The sequence below is a fragment of the Rattus norvegicus genome, chromosome 19, assembly GCF_021556685.1.
Source record: "Rattus norvegicus strain SHRSP/BbbUtx chromosome 19, alternate assembly SHRSP_T2T, whole genome shotgun sequence".
Lineage (NCBI taxonomy): Eukaryota > Metazoa > Chordata > Mammalia > Rodentia > Muridae > Rattus > Rattus norvegicus.
The window spans coordinates 24,468,402-24,492,741 of record NC_141552.1 but is presented as its reverse complement, the minus strand read 5'-3'; the positions used below and the strand labels follow the sequence as shown (position 1 = coordinate 24,492,741).

The window sequence follows — 24,340 nt, the reverse complement described above, 5'->3', positions numbered from 1 at the left end:
CCAGCATTACTGAGGAATTGGAAACCAGCGCTGTGGCCTTGCCTTTCTGTGCCTAGTCCTGGCTCACAGGCAGCAGGGGGCAGACCTTGATTTCCTCTTCAGGGACAGAGTGATGGTGAATGGGCACTGAGCAGGCAGAGAAACACAGCTGAGGCAGCTCCTTTCAGGTATCAAACACATCATCTCCTTCCCATCTTAAGGGCTGTTGCTGAGGTCTTGCTCCCGTACCTACCTTAATAGCAGCAAATTTGTTACACAGCAGCCAGCTCTTTCCTATTGTTCTGTAATACGCCTCCACATCATGGATGCCAACAAACAAACTAACAAAAAACAAAAAAACCTGACATTGAACTGTGTGGTGCTGGTCACATACCCTGTTATGTTCCGTATGTTACGAGGTTTGTTAATCTTAACAAGTTCCCCAACTATGAGCTTCACATAGTACCCATTAGATTCAAGGAAAATAGGAACAATTATGTGTAAAATGACCCGAGTCAGGGCCCATAGACAGCAGCATTTCCAGCACTTGTGCTTTAGCCCATGTGGATTTTGCAATGAGCTGGGCCTAGCAATGTCCAGTACACAGTTGTGAGCTGTTGCTCTGGTTGAACTGTATTGGTGTGTGCATTCAATGAACTACACCTATTTAAATGAATTCAGTGTTCCTGTGGTCTGAGTCCAGACCTCTTGACACCAAATCTTCCCGTCAGCAGCACTTAGGAAAAGAAGCTAAGGTTAGGAAAGGTGACATCTTGTCATAAATTATGTGACCAGAGGGATGGAGAAATGATCCCTTGTGTTAAGAGTCAAGGTGTCCTCTGTAATATTCAGGTCTATACTGGCCCTGTGCATCAGCTTCAAGGACCCATTTCTGATTTTCTTTGGGGTTCCCATGATGATGCACTCAGACATGATTGGAAAGAACCAAAATGGTGGTCAGACTTGATTTATAAATTGCAGGCAACATTGCAAACTTATGTTACAGGATATTGGATTCATATTATCAGCCCCAAGATAGTGTTATTTACTTTAAAAAAAATTACCTCTGGCAGTTCAGTTCAGCACTAGCACCGATATTTTACCCTAGAACTTTTTTTGGTTGTTTGTTTGTTTTTTGTTTTTGTTTTTGGATGAACAAGTACTTTCTTATTTTGTGGCCCAGCCCTAGCTCTTACTTCTTTGCACAGTCACAGAGAGACCTCAAACATATACTCAGCCAAAAGCAGGGGAATGTAGAAAAGAGCCTAAGGCAATACCACATAATGACATTGAAAGTGGGTGGCCAAAAGGTGTTATACAATTAACCTCACTTCAGTGAGTGATGACATACCAACCTGGTGGCCTACGATTCTGGAATATTAATCAGAATCCTTTCGTCATATTAGATCTTAATAGAAACAAGGAAGCAGTCCTTTCCTGAAGTATATATTCATCATACGTAAAGAAGATATTAAATCCATATACAACTCAGAATAGAATTATCCCCCAAGACCGGAAAGATCTGGCAACATTAATATTAGAAGCTTCTCCTGTGTTACAGTGGTAAGCACAGAAGAAAGAGGAAGATAGGGCTGAAAACAAAAGCATCAGGCCAGAGCACTGTTTCTCAGGATGAGTTGCTAGGTGAAGGTAAATAAACCTTACTAAGTTTAATACAGTATTACATACACTGTTGTAAGTAACTGGAGCCGAGGCTATCCCCAAAGGTTTGCCTGTCTGTGAAATCTGATACCCTAACTCAGGTGTCTTCCCTGGCCTCAGTGGGAGAAGGTCCACCAGCCCTACAAAAACTTGATGTGTCTTGGTGGAGGCACACTCTGAGGGATATTCCTCTACTCTCTCAGAGGAGATGGTGTGAGGACATTGGGGAGGAACTGTGGGAGAGAAGTAACAAGAGAAAGGACAGCAATTGGGATGCAAAGTGAATTTAAGCCTGAATTAAGGTGAAGAGACACCTTAACTAAGGTAACTAATAAAAGAATCAGTGTGTGCCCATGGCTCCAGGTAGATATGTAGCAGAGGACTAGCTTATCTGGGATCACTGGGACGGGAGAACCTTGTTTCTGAGGAAGCTTCATGAACCATGATATTGGAACTTAGGCCTCTGAGGCGGGAGTGAATTGGTGGGTGGAGGAGCAATCTCATAGGGAGAGGGTGTGGGGGACAGAAGAGAGACTCATGTAGAGGAACATGGAGTGGGAGATAAATTGGAAATGTAGATAAAGTGATGAAAGAAAACTAAAAAACATCAGACTATGAGTATCATTTAATTCAAGCCTCAAATAATAAAAACATAAATGCGAGAGTCTCCTGGTCCTGTTCATGTCATCCTGAATCTTAAAATCTTTTTTCCTCCAAATTCCGTGCCACATGAGGTGCACTGAACTGTCAGCTGCCTGCTTGGATGACAACTGCAGCAGCTTCCCTATGCACTTGCTTTGTAGGAGCACGAAATCTATTGAGCTCCCTTTTCCAAGTTGGAACTTTAATTGGTAAGAGTCTTGCCTTGAGGACACCTTCCACATCTCTACAGTACAGAGGCAGGAGGTTTATCGTTAATAACATTCATCTCCTTAACTATGTCACCCTCCTCTTCAGCACATGAATTTGCTGTGACATTAAACTTCTTAGTGATCTTTTCCACTCTAAGCTGCACATGGTTTTCATGTGTTTGCCCTGTGTGTTGTTCCTTCTCCTGCAGTCTTGAGGAACAGTGACCAAAAGTAACCAAACCACAGGCTCAAAGCCATGTTAATACTGTATTGTGTACTATTTTCACAGAGTTGCCTGAGGTGTAAATGGGACATGGAGAATTCGAACATAGTTTGAATCTTAGGCCTTTCACTGGGCAGTCCCTCATCTTCTCTAAAAATTAACCCCATTCTTCTACCATTGAGACCCACCTGCTGGTTAGCTCTTTACCCCTCTGCCGTGGTCTGTTCCATATCTCTTCCTGCCCATGTCTACTCTGAATCTCCTGCTTCAGCTTGCCTCTGCCTATGTCCCTCTCTATGCCCGGAAGTTCTGCCCACATACTTCCTGACGAAGCTCTTGGCCATCAGATCTTTATTACATCCAATCGGCAGTGAGACAACACCTGATACATCTCTTAGCTTGTGTTGAGCTGAGGAGAAGGACAAACATCCACAAAATAGCAAACCTGATGATGGGACATAGAAATGACAAGAGAAATCCTGCCAGCACTTAGCTCACTGCCAGTACAGAACTAACAATTGAAAGTTGACACACCTTAGTACAAAGGGAGGTCACCTCAGCATTTCCCCTTTTACTCCAAGAAATACCTTTAATTTAACATTAATAAGCTAGATAAAATAAGAAAACTTATGAGATGCATCAGGTAAGAATTACTGTCACAATATTCTGTCCATTCGTATTTTGCAAAATTGGAGAAGGTACTTCGTTATCTAAATTATATTAGTCTAAAATTTTGTACCTAAATCATTTTCTATCACTTTTTAAGCTTTGTATCCCTTATCTATCATAACTTGCATTTATTAACCATAATAAGTCTTCTGAGACCAAATGTACTTTCATTAATTCCAAACAATTTAAGCGTTTATGTCTTTCATCCTTAAAATTTGACACATTTTTTGCGTACAAATTTTCTTTATTCAGCTTCTACACGAAGATTATTTTTGCTCTGATTTAGAGCAGGATGCAAGGGTGGAGTGCAGACCTGAGGGGAGGGCAGATGAATGGAGTTGAGCTGCAGGATGTGAGGTTCACAGAGAATAAATAAGAAGTTAAAAAAAATAAGAAATGAGCACAGTGGGGATGAAGCTGTGAATACTTGGCATGGGGACGTTTGGCAGTGGACTGGGCATTTTAGGGGTGGGGTGGATTGGCGTGGGTTCTGGAGTAGTAAGGATGATGTCTGTTCTTGTCTTTTGGGGAAACTCCTCGGTCTTCTCCCATCCCTCCTCCACCTCTACCCCCACCTCCAACCGCCATAACTGCCTCCTACCACAGCAGCGGCTTCTGGGCATCGGCCTCTTTCTGCTCAAGCTCTTCTATGTGCTCGGGGTGGTACAAGCTTTTAAAAGTCCCAGGCAGTGGGCAGACCACGCTCACTCTCCTGGCATCCCCATCCTCTCTCAGGACTTATGGTGCCAGAGCGGTTATCACAGGAGTTTTGATACTGCTGTGGAGTGTCCATAGAGCCCTGCTTTCTGAGCCTCCCATGTCCACCCTGTTCCTGTCCAGGTTCCTGGCTGTCACATTTCTGCACGATGGTGAACAAGTTTGTTTTTCTGATTCTCATAACAAGAAAAGGTTAAGACTAAACTATCTAATCTTCAACCCCATCCAAGATCTGAGGAGGAGAAATGTTGCCTGAATAAAAGGAAATTCAGAGCAAACAGCTTCCAAATCTAAAGAAATGACAGAAATTGTTGGCTACCCTGGGAGTCAGTCAGCAAATATTCCTGTGTCACTGTGGCATCCACCTTCAACTCACTGGGCCAGGAGCTCTGACAACAATCCTTTGAAGCAGGTCACTTGAAGGACTATCCTATTTTTTTTTTCCAAAAACTGGGACACAGACTTCCCCATGATCAACTTCTGCACAGTCTGGACAGCTTTCTGGCAGCAGTAGAGGTAAGTGGGTAGTATTTCACCCAATGGTTCTTTAGAGCCCATCATCTTTTTCAGAATAGATTGGGGACACTACCAGGAGTTGAGGTCTCTCCCACTGTGAAAAGCCTTTAACTATTAGGACATCTGAAATGGCAGATTCTTCAGATCTCTAAAGGATTTGAGAACCACCTTTGTATATAATGTCTATCTCAGTGGACAAATGTGGCTTTTTTTCCCCAAGGGATTTACTTCCTACTTAACTTTAAAAACATACACAGGAAGTTAAATAAAGCTTATTTCTGTACCTAACTAAAGCAGTACCTAACATGACTGGAAAACTGATTATTTATAGTTGGAAAGTACTAGCTTGAATTCCTTAATTATCCACGGCAGTGTGCAGTAGTAATTTTATAAAATTAGAATTTTACACCACATTGTGAATAAGTTGCATATACTTATATCTTAAAAATGAATTGAATCATTTATGCAAGTACAATTTTAAATTCTATCATCATTCAAAAATCCATGCCATCCTAAAATATTTGAGACTTGGTATTGCTTTCTAGTATAAATAGAGATACAGTGATCTATGATTTTGTCATTTTAGTCCCTTCTCCTGATTTCCCACAACATTAGACAGAGAATTGAGGAGAGAAAGAGAAAGGAAGAAAGACATCCCTGATTCGAATCTGCTTTACTGTTTCCTCCCTGACCATGGCCAGTAAGAACTTGCAACCAACCCCCTAACTGACAATAATCATCTACAGCCCACGGCAGACAAATAACCACCCACCCACCCTTCCTCTTGAGAATGAGGGGGTCATGTTCCTTTAAGTTGCTTCCCAATGTGTGTGGGGTGACAACATGTTTTGGGGACCTTTCAACAATTGGGACATTTTCCAAATCCTGGGAGATCTTGCAGTTTCCTATGCGTCCAGACCCTGAATGTGGCAGGATTAACTGAAGTCCTGGCTACATTAACAATGAAAAATACAAACACACATTCCTACCATATGAGGAAGGTCACCGGATATCTACCCCTTGAAGTTTGCTCAAAACAATTAGTCAATTAGCTTTTTATTTATCTTCAGGTCACTTCTTAGTAACCAGGCAGAAAAGAGACAGATTGTTTGCCAAAATTATATCAATTGCTTCTAAGCCAGTCACCAATTGAGTTCCTGCCATCCTTTGAAGTTTCATCAGAGAGGCTCTATTTTGCACAGACTCACAATACTTATGTCTCCCATGTGGCAAACTAAAAGAACTGTTAAGATCTCCTTAAATAATACAACAGTTTTCCCAATCCAAAGTCTCCCACCCTCCTCCAAAAAATCAAGAGATTCCTCACAAACATCTCCACTCACTTCGGTACCAGTTTATATATCAGTCACATTTCTGTTACTGCAGAAAAATACTATGACCAAGAACAACTCAAGGAATACAGTTCTTCACATTGTGGTAACCAACCCCAACTACCAAATTATTTCATTGCTAAGTCATAAATATAAGGTGGCTACTGTTTGAATTGTAATGTAAATAGCATGTATAAAGTATGTCTCATATGTGGTTGTTCCCTGAAGGGCTTGCAACCCACAGGTTGAAAACTGCACTTGTGTGTGGTGGTGGGAGGGGGGGTTGTGAGTTTTTTGTTTTGTTTGTTTGTTTTCCTTTTTCTCAAAACCCAAATGCTGATAAGAACATAGGCCAATATCAGGCTCTTCAATTTTATTCCATTAGGCACTGTGTCTGCTCTCATGATATTAACATGCTGGTTTTTCTTTTTTACTATTCCCCAAAATGAAGGTGAAATCATTAAAGGTGATGCCTCCCGCAGTGCTTTACTGTCTTATTAGTTAGCAGTGTCTGACTGCCCTGCTCAGTTGTGCTTTCATGTGAGTTCTGAGATTTTTTTTTCATTCCCATGAAGTTCAGCATTGAACATCTGTGACTTATACCTGATTTTAGTGGAAATGCATTAAGATTTTTCTCCAGTTAGGATGCTGTTGGCCTTGTATATTGCCTTTGTATTGTGAAGTTATGTCTTCTCCATATCTCAGCTTCTGCAGGACTTTTTCTTGAATCGCTGTGTGATTTTGCTAAAGAAATTGTCTGCCTCTAGTGCAGTGATCATGTGTTTCCTGTTCTTGGTTTTATGTGGTAAATTGTTTATTCATTTGTATTTGTTGAAACATTCTTGTACCTCTGGAATCAAGCCAGCGTCATCATGGTACCTGATACTTTTGGTATTTTCCTGAATTTTATTTGTCAGTATTTTATTGAGAAATTTTTCACTTAAATGTTCCTTCCAATCTTATTTTCTTTTCTATGTTGCAAAGAGACACCATGAGCAAGGGAACTTATAGAAGAAAGTTTATTGCAGCTTACAGTTTCAAGATCATGAGTCTTTGATTATTATGCTGGGGTACATGGCAGCAGGTAGGACACCATGTTTCTAAAGAACTGGCTGAGATCTTACATCTTATCTGCAAGTTGGACACAGAAAGTGACTGTTAACTATAAATGGTATTGAATTTGGAAACCTCAATGCCCAATCCCATAACATTCCTCCAACAAATCGATATCTTATAATTCTTACCGAACATTTCCACAAACCAGGAATAATCATTCCTATATATGAGTTTATGGGGGCCATTATCATTCAGATCACCATATTCCACTCCCAATTCCTCATAGGTTCTTAAACATATCATAATAAAAAAATACATTAGCTCAGCTTCCAAGACTCCTGTAGTCTTTCGGTCTCTGTACAGTTTATCCACAGTGCTTTATGATACTCCAGGCAGTCCCTTAATTATTCCCCCTACAAAATCAAAAGGCAAATTATACACATCCAATGTGTAATGCCAAAAGTAAATGTTATCATTGCAATGGGAAATTGGGAATGTGGTGAGTAAATTCACGGCATAAACCAAAAAGAGCGCACGCCAAATTTGCTACTTCTGATGAATGACAAAGGGATTAGATGGGTCCACTCCCGTGGCTTTGCTGATTGCAACATAAATCCTAAAACTATGTTGTATCACAGAGATTTGTGGTGCTTGTGTTTTTATTGTCATTCGTTTCTAGGAATTTTAATTTTTCCTTATGGATTTCTCCCTTGGCCCTTTCAGTAGTGTGTTGTTTGTGTTGCTGACTTTCCATGAGTGTGTGCACTGACTGTACTTTCAATTGTGTGATATCAGTTTGATTCCTTTGTGCTCAGATAGAATGCACGACACTACTTCAACCTTCTTATCTTTCCTGAGGGTTGTTCTGTGTCCTAACCCGTAGTCAATTTTGGAGACAGAAGCACAGGCTGATAGAAAATATATGTATAGTTCTGTGTAGTTTGTTAGGTCCATTTGACTGATGATGTCACTGAATTCTGCTCATCCTCTTTTGTTTATTTGCATGTGATCTGTCAACTGGTCAGAATGGACTATTAAAACCAATTACAACCACTGTTATAGCTAATCTGTAGTTTCATATCTATCTGATAGTATGTACTTTTAAAATTAGGAAGCTTGTGTTTAATATGTATTTATTTAGAGTTGTGGTATCTTTTGATAATTGCAAAGTATGAAGTGAATGTCCTTACATGTTGTGGACAGGATTGGTTTGAAATCTATTCTGTCAGCTAGATAGAGAAACTGCATAGAATTGCTATAGGGACCTGTGTCTTAGGTCTGTTTCCCTAGTATATCCTCTACATCTCTCATGATGGTGATCCTGTTTCTGGCTAAATGTATGTCTGTTTACTGGGGAATTGAGTTTAGTGACATGTATTAAATTTTGTCATTTTGTTAATTTTTGTGGTTTTTATTGGCCTCTTTTGATTGACTGTCATAGTTTTGTTACATTATTTCCTGTGTCCTCTGGTATTTTATGCTTCCCTTCAAACTAAAGTATTCCTTTTAGGATCCTCTACAGAGCTGTCTTACTGGTTATACATATTTTGTTAAATTTATTTTTAGTGTGCATTCGTCAGCACAGTAGCTGTGCAGCTGCCTGCCCTCCATGGTATCAGATCTACTTTCCAAACAATAACGCTCAACTCTTACTGACTGTGTAGCATATTGGCTGCTCTTTGTTCCCCTTGGACAGCCCGCAGGACCAGGTGCTCCTCTCCCTTAACCATGGCTGCTGTCCTCTTCCTCTCTCCTCTCCATCACACACGTTCTTCCTTTATTCTCTGGCAGCTTCTTCTTCCTTCTTCCCTCCTCATGATCCTCTCTAGCAAAGCCCTCAAAGCTCCCCTCCCCCATCTCTTGGCTGTGCAGCTGTTGGCTGGTGGCTTCTTTATAAACACAGTTAACTGGGAGCAGGGTCAGGTTTTTTTTGGATTAACCAGTCTTGAGTTCTACAAATTAGCAGTAAAATACAAGCAGAATTAGGCCACTCCACCACAAGGATTTCTTTTGCTTTGTTTTGTTTTAATTTTTCTTTTACCTTTTACTTTATTTTATTTTTGGCTATTTTTTAATCATTAGTTTTTTTATTTATGTATATTTCAAATGTTGTCCCGCTTTCCTGACTCCCCTCATCAAATCTTACATCCCATTTCTGCTCAGCTTTGCCTATGTGACAGTGTTCCCCCACCTACACATATCCATCCCCATCTCACACCTCTAGGATCTCCTTTTGGTGGGGCAATAGGCCTCAGGGTAGTCAATGGCCTCCCACCCCATGATGCCACTTAAGTCAGTCCTCTTCTACACAGTTACCTAGAACCATAGAGCCATCCTTGTATATACTTTGGCTGGCAGTTTGGTCCCTAGGAGCTGCGGGACTGGTGACAGAGGATCTGGTTAGATATTAAAGACAAATGGTTTCTGCTTTCTCCTCTTTTTTCTGGTTATAGGTGAAATCATGTTTGTTTGCTTCCCTTTTTTGAAATTATTGAGTTGATTAATTTCTTGGTTTTTCTTGTGTATAGTTTAGCTCATTTTCTTGGGGTTTTCCTCATATTATCCTCTGTTGTGCTCTCTTAAAGAAAAATATTGTTTAAATTTGGTTTTGTTGTGAAATATCTTGGTTTCTCTATTTATGGTGATTGAGAATTATGCTGGGTATAGGAGTCTGGGTCTGCAATACATCTGCCCAAATTTTTCTGGCTTTTGGAGTCTCTGTTGAGAAGTCTGGTGTAATTCAGATAGGTCTGAATTTATTTATTACTGGTTATTTATACCCTACCCCTTTTAAAGTTCTTTCTTTGATCTGCGTATTTAGTGTTTTAATTATTATGTGAATGGCAGAGTTTTTTCTGGTACAATTCATTTAGCCTTCTGTAGGCCTCTTGTACAGTTATGGCATTTTCTTCCTTACCTTATGGAAGTTTTCTGCTATAATTTATTGAAGATGTTTACTGGACCTATGAACTGGAAATCTTAATTCTGTTCTATATCTATTATCCTTAGATTTGGACTTTTAATTGTGTCCTGAAATTCATGGATGTTTTGGATTCAATAAACCATACATGTTTATCTGAGATGGGTGTTTTGTGTTTTGTGGGGTGACCTCCTTGATGCCAACTCTTCCATTTAGTAGCAGGTTGGATAATGAGACATGGTTAGGAATGGTGACCTCTTGACATAAACTATATGAAAATAGGTAGGTTAATTTATGTGTGTCAAGTATCAGTAGTCTCCTGGGTGGTTTTGGTTCCCAGTTGGCCATGTGCAACAGTTTCAAAAGCCCAGGTTTGATATTCCTTGGTTTTCCTATGATGATGCACTCAGATATGACAGATATCAACAGAATCCTTGTCAAAGAACTTAATTTATATAATAGACCAAAAATTACTAATTATGTTACAAAATATTTGATCACACTGTGATCTCCAAGAATGTATTATTTACCGATAAACTATTGTGTGGTATAGCATCGCCATGGCACAGACATTTAACACGAGGGTTGGTTGTTTGATGCAAACATGGACTCTAATTTGGTAAGGCTAACCTACCACACACCTTTATTGCAAAGTTAAAACTGCACTTAGGTTCAGAGATGGTCAAGGAAGGACTTGAAAGGAAATGAAGATAACTAAACCAATGGAAAGTCTTTGAGTTGAAGGATTTTTAGAAAGTGTGCAGAGGGAACAGGAATGCTCTTCTGGGAGGTCAGTGAATTAGGAAGGACAGTTGGGAGTTGACTTCTGTATCTGACTCCTGCGACTTCATTGGTAAAAATTAACGTCTGGAATTTTGTGTTGTAAAACAACACATTGGCTCTGCAGCTTTTGGCAAGGGCCATGGACAGAGAGATCACACCAGCTGGGGACAATCTGAAAAGAAATCAGGTTTTCTTAAGTCACCTGAGAAGTCCTCAAGGAGAGAGGAATGAATGGGTAGCACCATAATAGAAGGCCTTAGGATCTCAGATAGTTCTACTCTAGATGCCTTGAAAATAGAAGCAGAAAATGAAAAACTAAATGACTTCACAGGAATTAGCTCAATTCTGAGTATGATTATTTCATATTGGCATTTTATACCTGATTCATTTTTTAAAAAATTAAAAAAAGAGCCTTCTGTTTTAATGCGAGGCTGTCTTAGAATCACAAAATGCTTACAACACCTACATCTAACAGTATCGGGCTAGAGATTCTACTTTTAAATGCATCACCATCGACAGCTTCCATTTAACCAGCAGGTGTCCATGCCAGGCAGACGCTGAGCAGGTTGTATGTTCTGTTAATCTCCACAACAACCCAATTCAGCAGAAACACGTCCATTTTACAGGTGAAGAAACCACAGCTCAAAGCAAATGAGTACCAGGGTCCCCTCAGTCTCACTGTCTGTCACTCAGACCCACATCCTTCTCTGTAAAGGGAAGCCATGGGCCTGATGTGGGCTGTGCAAGCTGACTCTGCTGAGATGATCAATGCTATTCTTGACCCTGGGAGAATTTAAGACAAGGTGACCCACAGACTCCTGGGATAGATTCTATCTCTGGGTTCTAGGGTGTGACACAGTATCCCTTGCCATGGGTCTCTACTCATCTGAGGAGTCTGTTCCCATCTGTCAGCTTCTATGGCAGTGGCTCAAAACACTCCTAGTGGTACAACCCTTTAATACAGCTCTTCATGCTGTGATGGCTTCCACCAGGAAATTATTCCATTGCTACTTCATAACTAATATTGCTACTCTTATATGTCATAGCATGCTAAGTATCTGATATGCAAGGTATCTGACATACACTCTCCTAGAAGGGGTCATGACACACAGGTTGAGCAACATTACTCAATAAACTTTTTTTTTCTTTTATAAAGAGAGGCCTTCGTCTCAGAAGGACCTGGACCAGATGCCCTGTAGTAGTGACAAGTTTTAGCAGGCCCAAGGCTGCTTGCCTTAATGACACAGACATTCCTGGCTAAAGGCACAATCTGAAATCACTGTCCCCAGGATATTTCTTACCTCAACCCCCCCCCATTACAATGTCTGTCTCCTTGGACATATCTGTCCAGGAAGCCAGTCCCTGTAGTCTCTGATACAGACAGAATGCTAAAGGCAAGAATGCTTTCACTCTGTTGGCCTACCGTCACTTCTACAGAAGTAAGTTCAAATCCCCGAGTGTAAATGTGTGTCTTTAACATAGTGTGTGAAACTTGAAATCTCATCTGTTTGTGTTAGCAAAAACCTACTCTCACTTCAGATTAACAGCTGACCAATAATTATTTTCAGGAGACCACAGAGGGTGGCCAGGCCTGCAGAGTCAGATCCCCTCCCTGCCTGGGATGATCCCACCCAGGTTGGACTGCAGCTTCACTTATCAGCTGATATCAGAAAAATGTTATCTTAAGATTCTGCAGTCCACGGTCTGGACAAAAGTTGTTAAATGGCTAGTATGGGAGTTTTCTCCAGCTTAAAATCATTCTGGTCTCTTCTCTCCCCTGGGCTGCCCTCTGTTCTCTCAGGTCTGTTGGTCCTGGAAAGACCTGGGTTCACCTCAAGGCCTGGGTTGTGGAGGAGGACTTTTTGTTGTGGAAATGAGCATGGATCAAGGATGTAGTCCTACTCTGACTGGGCAATTAAGCTGCAGAAAATCTTCTCCAATGACAGAACTAGGTCATGTGGGAGCCAACACTGTTTCAAAGGGAGAGCTGGTTGCTTTCTCCTGGAAGAAGCACTTGGGGGTTGACTGTCACTTCTGAACCTTCTGTTCTAAGTCACTTCTCAGAAGAAACACTTTGCCTTAAGTCCTCTGTGGGACCCACCCAGCACTGGGGCTGGAGGATCCTCTGGTGTTGCAGCTCTGAGCTGGGAGGAGGAGCTAGCACACTGACATGAAGAAGCCTGTTTTCACAGCTGATCTAGATCTGAGGAACAGGTGCTTTTAAAGAAGCATGTGAAAGCATCTCCTGCAGGAGGGCTCACAATGCAGGGAAAGTCACACGGGAGAGCGAAAAGTGGCTTCCCAACTTCCACTGGGCAAGAACCAGGGAGGGTATTGGATGGATGATCAGAGAGTTTGAGAAAGGCCTGCACCTCCCTGAGTGTCCTCCCTCAATCATAAGTCCCCCTACTGCCCCAGGGGCACACCTGAGGCTCAGCAAAGCCTGCCACCTGCTGGGGTCCCTCAAACTAAGCAGTGAGTGTAGAACTGTGCAAAACACATCTGGGGATGGGGAGACATAAGTGTCAGCTGGGCCTGTCCTCACTGCCTTTAGACTCTAATGGCAGGGCCGGTGCAGGGAATGGCTACTCCAGATCTCAAATGTCTTGGGCTGAAGAAGTAGGAGATGTCAGAGTCAGGGTCAGGGGCCGGGGCCGGGGCCAGGGCTGGGGACAGGTCAGGGTCAGGGTCAGGGTCAGGGTCAGGCAGAGTCAGGCAGAAAAAATTCAAGTCCCTGCCAGCAGACTGATAGGCTATGGGCATGAAGAAGTGCTGTGGTAGAGAGTGCCCTTGTTCTCTCTGGTTCGGCAAGTAACCAAGGTGTGATGGGAAAAGTTGGGGAACTCACAGACAAATGATTTGACACCAAATCTTCCCTTTGGCAGCATTTAGGAGAAGAAGCTAAGGTCAGGAGAGGTGACACCTTGCCATAAGTTATGTGACAAGAGGGATGGTGAAATGATCCCTTGTGATAAGAATCAAGGTTTCCTCTGTGGCACTTAGGTCTATACTGGCCCTGTGCAACAGCTTCAAGAACCCATTTCTGATTTTCCTTGGGATTCCCGTGATGATGCACTCAGTCAGGATTGGAAACAACCAAAATGGTAGTCAAAGTGCTTCATTTAAAAAATGTAGGGAACACTGCAAACTCATGTTTCAGGATATTTGATTACATTGTAAGCCCCAAGATTTGTTATTTACTTAAAAAAATGTACATCTGGTGGTGTAGGTCAGCACTAACACAGACATTTACCTCTAGAGCTTGGTGGTTTTTATTGATAGAGAAATTGCATAGAATCGCCATAGGAACCTGTGTCTTAGGTCTGTTTCCCTAGTATATCCTCTATATCTATCATGATGGTGATCATGTTTCTTGCTAAATGTATGTGTGTTTACTGGGGAATTGAGTTTAGTGACGTGCAAATATTATTTAAACCTATGTATTAAATGTTGTCATTTTGTTAATTTTTGTGGTTTTTATTGGATTCTTTTGATTGACTGTTGTAGTTTTATTAAATCATTTCCTGTTTTCTCTAATAGTTTATGCTTCCCTTCAAGCTAAAGTATTCCTTTTAGGATCCTCTACAGAGCTGTCTTACTGGTTATACATATTGTGTTAAATTTATTTTTAGTGTGCATTAGTCAGCACAGTAGCTGGGCAGCTGCCTGCCCTCCATGGTATCAGATCTACTTTCCAAACAATAACGCTCAACTCTTACTGACTGTGTAGCATCTTGGCTGCTCTTTGTTCCCCTTGGACAGCCCTCAGGACCAGGCTCTCCTCTCCCTTAACCATGGCTGCTGTCCTCTTCCTCTCTCCTCTCCATCACACACGTTCTTCCTTTATTCTCTGGCAGCTTCTTCTTCCTTCTTCCCTCCTCATGATCCTCTCTAGCAAAGCCCTCAAAGCTCACCTCCCCCATCTCTCTGCTGTGCAGCTGTTGGCTGTTGGCTTCTTTATGATCACAGTTAACTGGGAGCAGGGTCAGCGTTTGGGGGTTAACCAGTCTTGAGTTCTACAAATTAGCATTAAATAAAAGCAGAATTAGACTAATACACTACAGGGATTTCTTTAGTTTTGTTTTGGTGTAAGTTTTCTTTTATCTTTTCACTTTCTACTTTATTTTAGGCTATTTTTTTTATTAATTGGTTATTTTATTTATTTATATTTCAAATGTTTTCCTGCTTTCCAGACTCCCCTCATCAAATCTTAAATCCCATTTCTGCTCAGCTTTGCCCATATCACAGTGCTCCCCCACCCACACATATCCATTCCCACCTCACAACTCCAGGATCTCCTTTTGGTGGGGCAACAGGCCTCTGTGTAGTCAATGGCCTCTCCCCACATGGATGCCTCTTAAGTCAGTCCTCTTCTACACAGTTACCTAGAACCATAGACCCATCCTTGTATACACTTTTGCTGGCAGTTTTGTCCCTAGGAACTGGGGGATTGGTGACAGAGGGTCTGGTTAGATATTAATGACCAATGGTTGCTGCTGTCTCTTCTTTTTCTGGTTGTACGTGAAATTATGTTTGGGTGCTTCTCTTCTTATTTTTGAAATTATTGTGAGGTGATTAATTTCTTGTTTTTTCTTGGGTATAGTTTAGCTCATTGTCTTGGATTTTTCCTCCTATTATCTTCGGTTATGCTTTCTTAGTTTAAATTTGTATTTGTCATAAAATATCTTGGTTTCTCCATTCATGGTGATTGCGAATTATGCTGGGAATAAGAACCTGGGTCTGCATTACATCTGTCCAGGATTTTTTGGCTCTTTCAGTCTCCGTTGAGCAGTCTGGTGTAATTCAGATAGGTCTGAATTCATTTCTTAGTAGATATTTATACCTTACCCTGTATAATATTCTTTCTTTTATCTGTGTATTTAGTGTTTTAATTATTATGTGAATGGAGCAAATTTTTCTGGTTAAATTAATTTGCGTTCTGTAGGCTTCCTGTACCTTTATGGCCTTTAATTTCTTTACCTTATGGAAGTTTTCTGCTATGATATGTTGAAGATGTTTACTGGACCTATGAACTAGAAATCTCAATTCTCTTCTATGTCTCTTATCCTTGTGTTTGGACTTTTAATTGTGTCCTGAAATCCATGGATGTTTGGATTCAATAAAGCATACATATGTATCTGAGATGGATGTTTTGTGCTTTGTGGGTGACCTCCTTGACCCCAACTCTTCCATTTAGTAGCACGTTGGATAATGACACATGGTCAGCAATGGTGACTTCTTGCCATAAATTATATGAAAATAGGGAGGTGACTTTATGTGTGTCAAGTATCAGTAGTCTCCTGGGTGGTTTTGGTCCCCGGTTGGCTGTATGCAACATTTTCAAAAGCCCAGGATTTATATTCTTTGGGATTCCCATGGTGAGTCACACAGACATGACAGAAAAAGACCAGAATAAACAGGATAGTACTTGACTTATGTAATAGAGAGAACATTACTAAGTTGTGTTACAAAATATTTGATCACACTCTGATCTTCATGAATGTATTATTTCATGAAAAACTATTGTGTGGTATAGCATCGCCAGGGCACAGACATTTAATGCAAGAGCTCTTTGTTTACTGTGAACATGGACTTTATTACTGTTCACCTCACCTACCTCACACCTTTACTGCAAAGCTAAAGGGCACTTAGGTCTAGAGCAGATCAAGGCACAACTTGATAGGAAATGAAGATGACTAGGGCAATGGAAAGTCTTTGAGTTGAAGGATTTTTAAGAAAGTGTGCAGAGGGAGCTACAACGCTCTTCTTCTGGGGGGACAATGAATTAGGAAGGACAATTGGGAGCTTTACTTGAATTCAGCATCTGACTCCTGAGACTTCATTGGTAAAATTGATGTCTGGAAATTTTGTGTTGTAAAACAACACATTGGCTCTGCAGCTTTTGACAAGGCCCATGGACAGAGAGATCACACCAGCTCGGGACAATCTGTAAGGAAATCAGGTTTTCTTTCTTTTTTTTTTTTTTTTTTTGGTTCTTTTTTTTCGGAGCTGGGGACCGAACCCAGGGCCTTGTGCTTCCTAGGCAAGCGCTCTACCACTGAGCTAAATCCCCAGCCCGAAATCAGGTTTTCTTAAGTCACCTGAGAAGTCCTCAAGGAGAGAGGAATGAATGGGTAGCACCATAAGAGAAGGCTTTAGGATTTCGTATAGTGCTACTCTAGATGCCTTGAAAATAGAAGCAGAAAATGAAAAACTAAATGACTTCACAGGAATTAGCTCAATTCTGAGTATGATTATTTCATATTGGTAGTTTATACTGGATTCATTTTTAAAAAATTTAACATAAGAGCCTTCTGTTTTAATACTAGGCTGTCTTAGCATCACAAAATCCTTACTTACAAACCCTGCCTGGCGCCCGGCATCTAACACTACTGGGCTAGATATTCTACTTTTACCTTCGTCACCATCGACAGCTTCCATTTAACCAGCAGGGTCCATGCCAGGCAGACACTGAGCAGGTTGTATGTTCTGTTAATCTCCACAACAACCCAATTCAGCAGAAACACCCCCATTTTACAGGTGAAGAAACCACAGCTCAAAGCAAATGAGTATCAGGGTCCCCTCAGTCTCACTGTCTGTCACTCAGACCCACATCCTTCTCTGTAAAGGGAAGCCATGGGCCTGATGTGGCTGTGCAAGCTGACTCTGCTGAGATGATCAATGCTATTCTTGAACCTGGGAGAATTTAAGACAAGGTGACCCACAGACTCCTGGGATAGATTCTATCTCTGGGTTCTAGGGTGGGACACAGTATCACTTGCATGGGTCTCTACTCATCTGAGGAGTCTGTTCCCATCTGTCAGCTTCTATGGCAGTGGTTCAAATCCCTCCTAATGATGTAACCCTTTAATGCAGCTCTTCTTGCTGTGGTGACCCCCATCACAAAATTATTCCATTGCTACTTCATAACTAATATTGCTACTCTTATAAGTTATAATGTGCAAGGTATCTGATATAAATCTTTGTGAGTGGTAGCTCCCCACAGGTTGAGAAACATTGCTTTATATACTTTTTTTTGAGAAGCCTTCATCTGAGGAGGACCTGATGCAGGTGTGAGAGCAGAGACACCCTGATGTAGTGACAAGTTTAGGAGGACCCAGGCTGCTTGCCTTAATGGCAACAGAGATTCCTGGCTGAAGGCACAATCTGAAATCACTGTCCCCAGGACATTTTTTCTTTTTTTTTTAAATTTATTTAATACTTAATAATAATTCTTTGGTGTCCGGGCAAACATCCCCCTCCCCCCTCCCCTTCCTTATGGGTGTTCCCCTCCCAACCCTCCCCCATTGCCTCCCTCCCCCCAACCTGTTTTCACAGCTGAGCTAGATCTGAGGAACAGGTGCTTTTAAAGAAGCATGTGAAAGCATCTCCTGTGGAGAGCTCACTATGCAGGGAAAGTCACACAGGACAGGGAAAAGTGGCTTCCCAACTTCCCCAGGGCACTCAAACCAGGGAGGATTGTTGAATTTGTTCATTGTCTATTGTTATATCCCCCTTTTCATTTCTAATTTTGTCAGTTTTGGTATTGTCTCTCTGGTGTGCAGTTTGTTTCAGGAACAGGTTGTGTGTCTGGTGGATATTCTCAACAAAAAAAGAAAAAACAAAAAGAAAAAGGAAACAAACAAACAAAAAAAGCAAGCAAACAAACCAACAAAGAAACAAAAAAACCTACAAACAGCTCGTGGTTCCCTTGACTCTTTGTATTTTTCTCCTTGTTTGTAATTGATTGATTTGATTTGAGCCTTGAACTAATTTCCTGCCATCAAATCCTACCACACACTCTATAAGATGAGGCTTTGCCTCACCTTGGTAAGAGCAGCATGTAATAAATGAAGCTTATGCTGCTCTCTCTAGTGGGGATGACATCACAATCTCACTGCAAACCATGCACAGCGCGGTTGAGGCTGTATTAAAGTAGCCCACGATTTCAGTGCTCCCTGCGTGCCATGAGACAGTAGTAACATGAGTCTCCCTGCACCTGGACAGTTTTCACTAGGGACTACACACACACACACACACACACACACACACACACACACACACACAAACGCACACCGCCTTTACTGACATGGTGCACATTCTTTACACACCAAAAATAAAGTGAGCAGTTATGAAACACATCAATAATGGAATCAATGGAGGGAGTTGTGGGGAAGCTGGGGCTTAGAGTTACTTAAAGGCCCTATGCAGGCTCAACTTTTGTTGGAGGAGAAACTTCAAGTACAATGTGGTTCTTTATTTTCTTTCTCTCTAAGGAACACAGGGTTAGGGTAGGACCTACAGATTTGAGCATGTCGGGTAAGTACAGGGACACTGAATTAAATCCTAGGGATGGAACACAATTAATCTTCTACAAGATTACAGAGCAGCCTGGATGAAGATTCTCAGGTGAAAATGTGGACATCTCAAGGCAGGCACTGGACAATGGCTGTCAGTCTTGACTGAAGACTGGAAATGGTTTGCTATCTCATAGGAAAAGAAGGCCCCTCTGTCTACACTGTACTCTAAGGACAGTTTATTAGGTTAGGCATGACATGAACTATTGTCTCATGTCACAGATGTCAGTACAAAGTATCCAAGGTGTTGTATGCCAATGGTAGCATTAACAGAACAAAGCACACAGTGTCAATAAGACATAAATCATGAGTTTGTGTAGCAAGACCCAGGCCTCTTCCAGGTTCTTAGATAGTAACTGAGAACCTCAAATACGGTAGTGATGTGATAGTGTGGGGTGAATCTAGTTACAACTACTTTCTATCATGACACAGAGGACACTTTTTGTGTTATGTTCAGCTTATAATGAATGACTAGACCTAAGCATGAGAATAACCAAATTCTACATTGCTTCTCTAGCTGCTGAGCTTTTAAAAGCCCTGGGGTGACAGCAAGCTTTTGTGGACATTCTGGATTATTCCTTCTGTACTTTAACTCTCTGAGTCACCTCCACACTCAGTAAGTTAGTTCAATTCCATAAATTGGAAATCAGTCACTGGAAAAAATACATTCTCAATACGATCTCAGATTGGCCATGGAAAAAGGGTAGCTTGAACTGTCCCACCTAGGTTCTGGGCTTGCACAGGCCTGCTCTCCAGAAGAAACCTGTGTTCACAGCAGCAGGCTACATTCACTATAGATGCTCTTGAGGTTCCTCCCTAAATGGCTCAGATTAAAATAATTTTCTTGCTAACAATCAAAAAACTGATTATGCCAAGCTGGCCTAGAAGAAGCTAGCTTCTTTTCTGTATTTTATCAGTTGTGCACAATACATATGGTCATCATTGATAACAGTTGAAAGATCTGCTCTTATATGGAAACTAAGTGATGCTGGAGGATGATCCTGACCCACAATGAGGAGTGGGAACACCAGAGCCCTGTACGGATGCCTGGCAACCTAACACGTTGAGCACGCATGGCTCAGTAAGTTCCCTGTGAACACACATCTCCTGAGATCTCTCTATTTAATTGGAGGTGATCCTGTCCACCTAATACAGGACCTCATGTGGAATAACAGAAGCCACCTGCAGGAGCTGTGGTGATGACTCACAGGGTAGAGCATCTGCTGCTCTCTCAGAAGAACCACATGGACCCTAACAATTGGGTAAAGCATGTCAGTGATTATATCATAAAGTGTGTGCCGAGAAAAAGCCACATTATCCACACAAAAGACACTGTCACACTGAGTACCCCTTGGTGACTCTGAATTCACTTATTAGCCCGGGCTCCATGGAACATGCAGAGATCCATCTCTAGCTGTCAGTTCTAAGCCCTCAGGAGGGGACAGAACACTTGAATAAGAATGATGGTCTTAAGAGTCAAGAGATAGAAATCAATATTTATTCATAATGAATACATTTTTACAACAAAACAGGATTAAAATGAATGAATAAAAATATTTAAAAATATTGGAAAGTGAAAAACAGTAACAAGAACATATTAATATGAAACAACAAAAAGAAAACTTCAATTAAAATCATAACAAAAATATTTCTAAACAGCATATTCTTAACGAACATTTAGAAGCACAGATGTATTGCTGTTTCTCCTCTAGCACACATAATGAAAGGTGGTCCCCCAAGTTGTCTCTCAAGTGGTGTTTTCTGAAGAAGAAAGTGAGTAAGACCTCAATCAGTCAGGCTGGCTTAGTGTTATATAAATTTAGGGTCTCTAAGAAATGACAAATTAACTCTGAGGAAGAATACTCATCCAAAAAATGTTGTTACCGTTCAGGATGTTTGTCATCAGGGACTCCTGAGAAAGCAACTTATTCTTCAGGAAGCTCTCTTACTGCTGTGTGTCCAATTCCAGCTCTCTTGCACTTTCTGAGACCTGGGAGAGGAAGGCAGTTTTTCAGACACTGATTTGGTGGTGAAACGCAAGCCAGCTGTCAGAATGCTGCCTTCTACCACCTCAGTTCTATTGGACAGTCGACATGGACCTTTTAACTGATATCATTGTTGCTAACTCTGTGGGCAGGGCAAAATCTCCAGCAACCGTCACAGTAATGTGGGCTGCCAATATGGGACCCAGACTTATACCAGTGCAAACCAAGAACAGGGCAATGGAAGGGACCTCATTGGGTTGCAGGAAGAAAGGAGATGTCCATATGTCACCAAGGTTAAAGCCAATGAGAAGTACTAATTTGACATTTGCATTTTGTTCTTATCCCGCAAAGGTGCTTCCTACACAAGAAGTCACATGACCACTTGTCATTTGTCAAGAACCAAGAACTTGTTCAAAACTCTACATAGCATCCAATCTATCACGTGCATGTGCAATAATGTGATATGTTATTGATCTGTCACCATTTCTATAATGCAGCTTCAAAAAGAGCAGCAAAATATACTTGCAAAATAATTCAGTTTCTGAAAAGTGGTTGACTTCCCAGAATACTTGTGCATAGGCAGAGCAATGAACAATTCCATTACATGAGGTGGTTGGCTGGTTGTGAGTGTAAATTAGAAAGGTGGTAGGAGAGAGCAAAGATGTATCAAATTGGCAAACTTTATCAGATATTGTTAAGCTAACACAGCTGCTTGTCCCTACCAGATGGTGCTGGGTCTGGACGTTGCTGGTCTTTATCTTTCTTGTTGAAGTCAACCAAATATTTCTGGTTCAGTGCACACTCAAGATGTACCTCCTTGCTCCCCTGCTTCCGTGGGACCAACTTCTTCCTGCATGTGTTCTCCATCAGGAGCTGGCTGAGCAGGTTTCTGGAAATACAGTCTGCATAGTAAGATCATGCTGCCCCTTTCTCCCATTCCTACTCCCAAGTACCACTAACTCTACCAGGTCCCAGATACCCATGAAGACTTAATAAAATGCATCTTGATACATATAATGCTGCTGCACAAACCACAAAGAGTTAATTCAGGGAAGAATAAATTGTTTGCTTGGCGTGAGCACCAATTAGTGTCCACATCTCTCAAAAAGAACACGGATCTACATCTATCCATGAAAGCCCAATGCATGGGGCAACATCAATTAGTAGTTGGCAAACACCTGCAAAAGAGGTCAGTAGAACCAAGAGAAGGTCATGCTAACCATGTGGTCCACGCACTGAGTGTTGTAAAACCTTGTATGACCACAGAGGCCCAGGTCAGCCTAATAACGTTCTGCTGACTTCAATCAGTGCTGTTCTATCTAGAGCCTTCTGAAGATGCCTAGACAATCCTGGGATGAGTAACAGTCTTTTATGGAACTGAAAACTGAGTCCTGATGACCCTGGCACACTGATGTGTAAACAGCACAAGAGATAGAACCAGAGCTGAAGACCGTCCAATCCAGAACAAAGAAATCAGAAATGGCCATTCCACAGGTGACAGCCTTTCTGACCAGGACTTACCTAGAGAAGGTAATCTCCTTCTTCAGCTTATGGTTGTTCTCATGGATCTCAGTGTTCTCCATCTCTAAGTTGTGCAGAATTGACATGACCGCCTCCTCCATTCTCTCCAGGTCTTCATAATATGGATTTGGCCTGAAGTGTGGCCTGGCCCCAAATGATAGAATACAATGAACATCAGCATTTAGGAAGATATGAACTCAGGGTGGGTCCTGTACTACACCAGTCCTGGAAGGACACCTTCTGAATTCTACATATTGGACCTTCTTCAGCTTCAGAAACATGTTTTTCTGTGTCCACCACACCAGAATCTCGGCATCCAGATGGAGGGTTCCCTGGCTCCCTTTATTCAATCAAGAGGAAATCTGCAGTCCAGCCAGTTGAGCTATCAAGAGCCTAGGCCACACCTCCCCATGCTCCCCCACCCCCAACGCACCCAGAATCCTGTGATTTCCTTGTTCCTGTCCTGATAACAGACCATATATCAACCCAAAATTATAATCTGCACAACGAATACAAATATACAGGCAAACGTGGCCACATAAGCAAAGAACTGTGCTGTTGACAGTGGGGCTCCCAGAACAAAGCATTCGCATCACCATGAAAGTGTTACAGGTAAATACTCAGGCCAAGACATAGACTCCCATATTCCAGGTGTGGAGGGAAATATAAACATATAACGGTTGTGCATATGCATTTGGATGTATGCACACACAGACTCACAGACTGAGACACACCCACAAAAAAAAGAGAAAAGTTAACAGAATCAGAGAAAGAGAAAAACAAATATGGAAACAGAGAGCACTGTGAGAACCAGGAGAAATGCATGCACCATTGCTGTCTCAGAGTGCAAGACACACAGACAATAACAAACAGGCCTGAGCCTGAGACGTTCTAGTCAAGCATTGAGATGAACAGTTTGGGAACAGGCCCCTCGGGCTGCTGCCTGGATCTTCCAGCACTGAGTCCCCTGCCTAGCAAGTACAGAGACTCACCGTAAACTCACTGCAATTACAATCTTGCAAAGCCACCATCTGTCAAGGGCTTTGCAAATGCACACTAGACACTCACTCTCCCTGACTTTATCCCCGAATTCTTCATTCAGACCACAAGATCTGCTTTTCAATAAATTGAAGCAGATGAGTCCATTTTCCATCTTGCTCCTCAGGAAGGGTCAAGGTTCTGAATCTCCTCTATATGGGAGGTGAGGTTTAGCACAGGGTGGTTAGGGAGGCACAGCTTTCTAGAACCCAAAACCTTAATAGGATAAGAAGAAGTTGACCTTGCAGACCCAGGAATGAAACAAGAGCATTTGGAGCAATTCATACCTGTTCTTCATGGATCTCTCTGTCAGAAACCTCAGGCGATCTCTCAGGTCATTTCTCTCCTCGGTAATGAGCTGCAGCTCTTTAATCAGCCTCTCTTTTTCCTTCTTGGCCTGATTCTCACTTGGGGCAGTTTCAGGGGAAGATGTTTCTCTCCCAGCATCTGTAGGTAGAAGAACACAAGTGAACCTGCATGGGGAGAATGCATAGAGTGTACATAGACCACAGTTAGGCCTAAACAGGAGAACAAGCCTGGAACCCAGTGTCACTGCTAGGCGATTGGTCTATCCTTAAGAGGCGTCCTCAGTGGATCTCAGTTCTCCCACTACTCTATAGAGACCAAGAGATGTAAGCAGCCAGGTGTGCCCTATGCCGGACATCAGGTGCTTACATGTACTACGGAGATGTCTTCTCCAGGATTATCATCAACTGAACAGGGTACAGCTTG

The 24,340-nt window shown here is 41.8% G+C and overlaps 3 protein-coding genes across 4 annotated transcripts in view; 1 reads left to right on the top strand and 2 right to left on the bottom strand.

The window, feature by feature from the left end:
• Positions 1–24,340, bottom strand: part of LOC147999200 (disks large homolog 5-like) — a 202,808-nt gene that overhangs the window by 26,041 nt on the left and 152,427 nt on the right. The gene's annotated exons all lie outside the window — the stretch shown is intronic.
• The window catches only part of LOC147999204 (disks large homolog 5-like), an 81,511-nt gene continuing 61,158 nt past the window's right edge, over positions 3,988–24,340 (top strand). The window contains exon 1 of the transcript XR_015643904.1: positions 3,988–4,617. The gene's annotated coding sequence lies outside the window, so the exon portion shown is untranslated. The remainder of the gene's footprint in view (positions 4,618–24,340) is intronic.
• LOC147999206 (uncharacterized) overlaps positions 20,541–24,340 on the bottom strand; it is a 27,842-nt gene continuing 24,042 nt past the window's right edge. For both annotated transcript variants that reach the window (XM_087596330.1, XM_087596329.1), the window contains exons 2-6: positions 23,896–24,055; positions 22,571–22,714; positions 21,772–21,938; positions 20,949–21,054; positions 20,541–20,825 (exon numbers count right to left, since the gene is read on the bottom strand). In XM_087596330.1, coding sequence (XP_087452456.1) covers positions 20,990–21,054; positions 21,772–21,938; positions 22,571–22,714; positions 23,896–23,906 — 387 coding nt within the window. In that variant the 5' untranslated portion in view covers positions 23,907–24,055 and the 3' untranslated portion in view covers positions 20,541–20,825; positions 20,949–20,989. The remainder of the gene's footprint in view (positions 20,826–20,948; positions 21,055–21,771; positions 21,939–22,570; positions 22,715–23,895; positions 24,056–24,340) is intronic.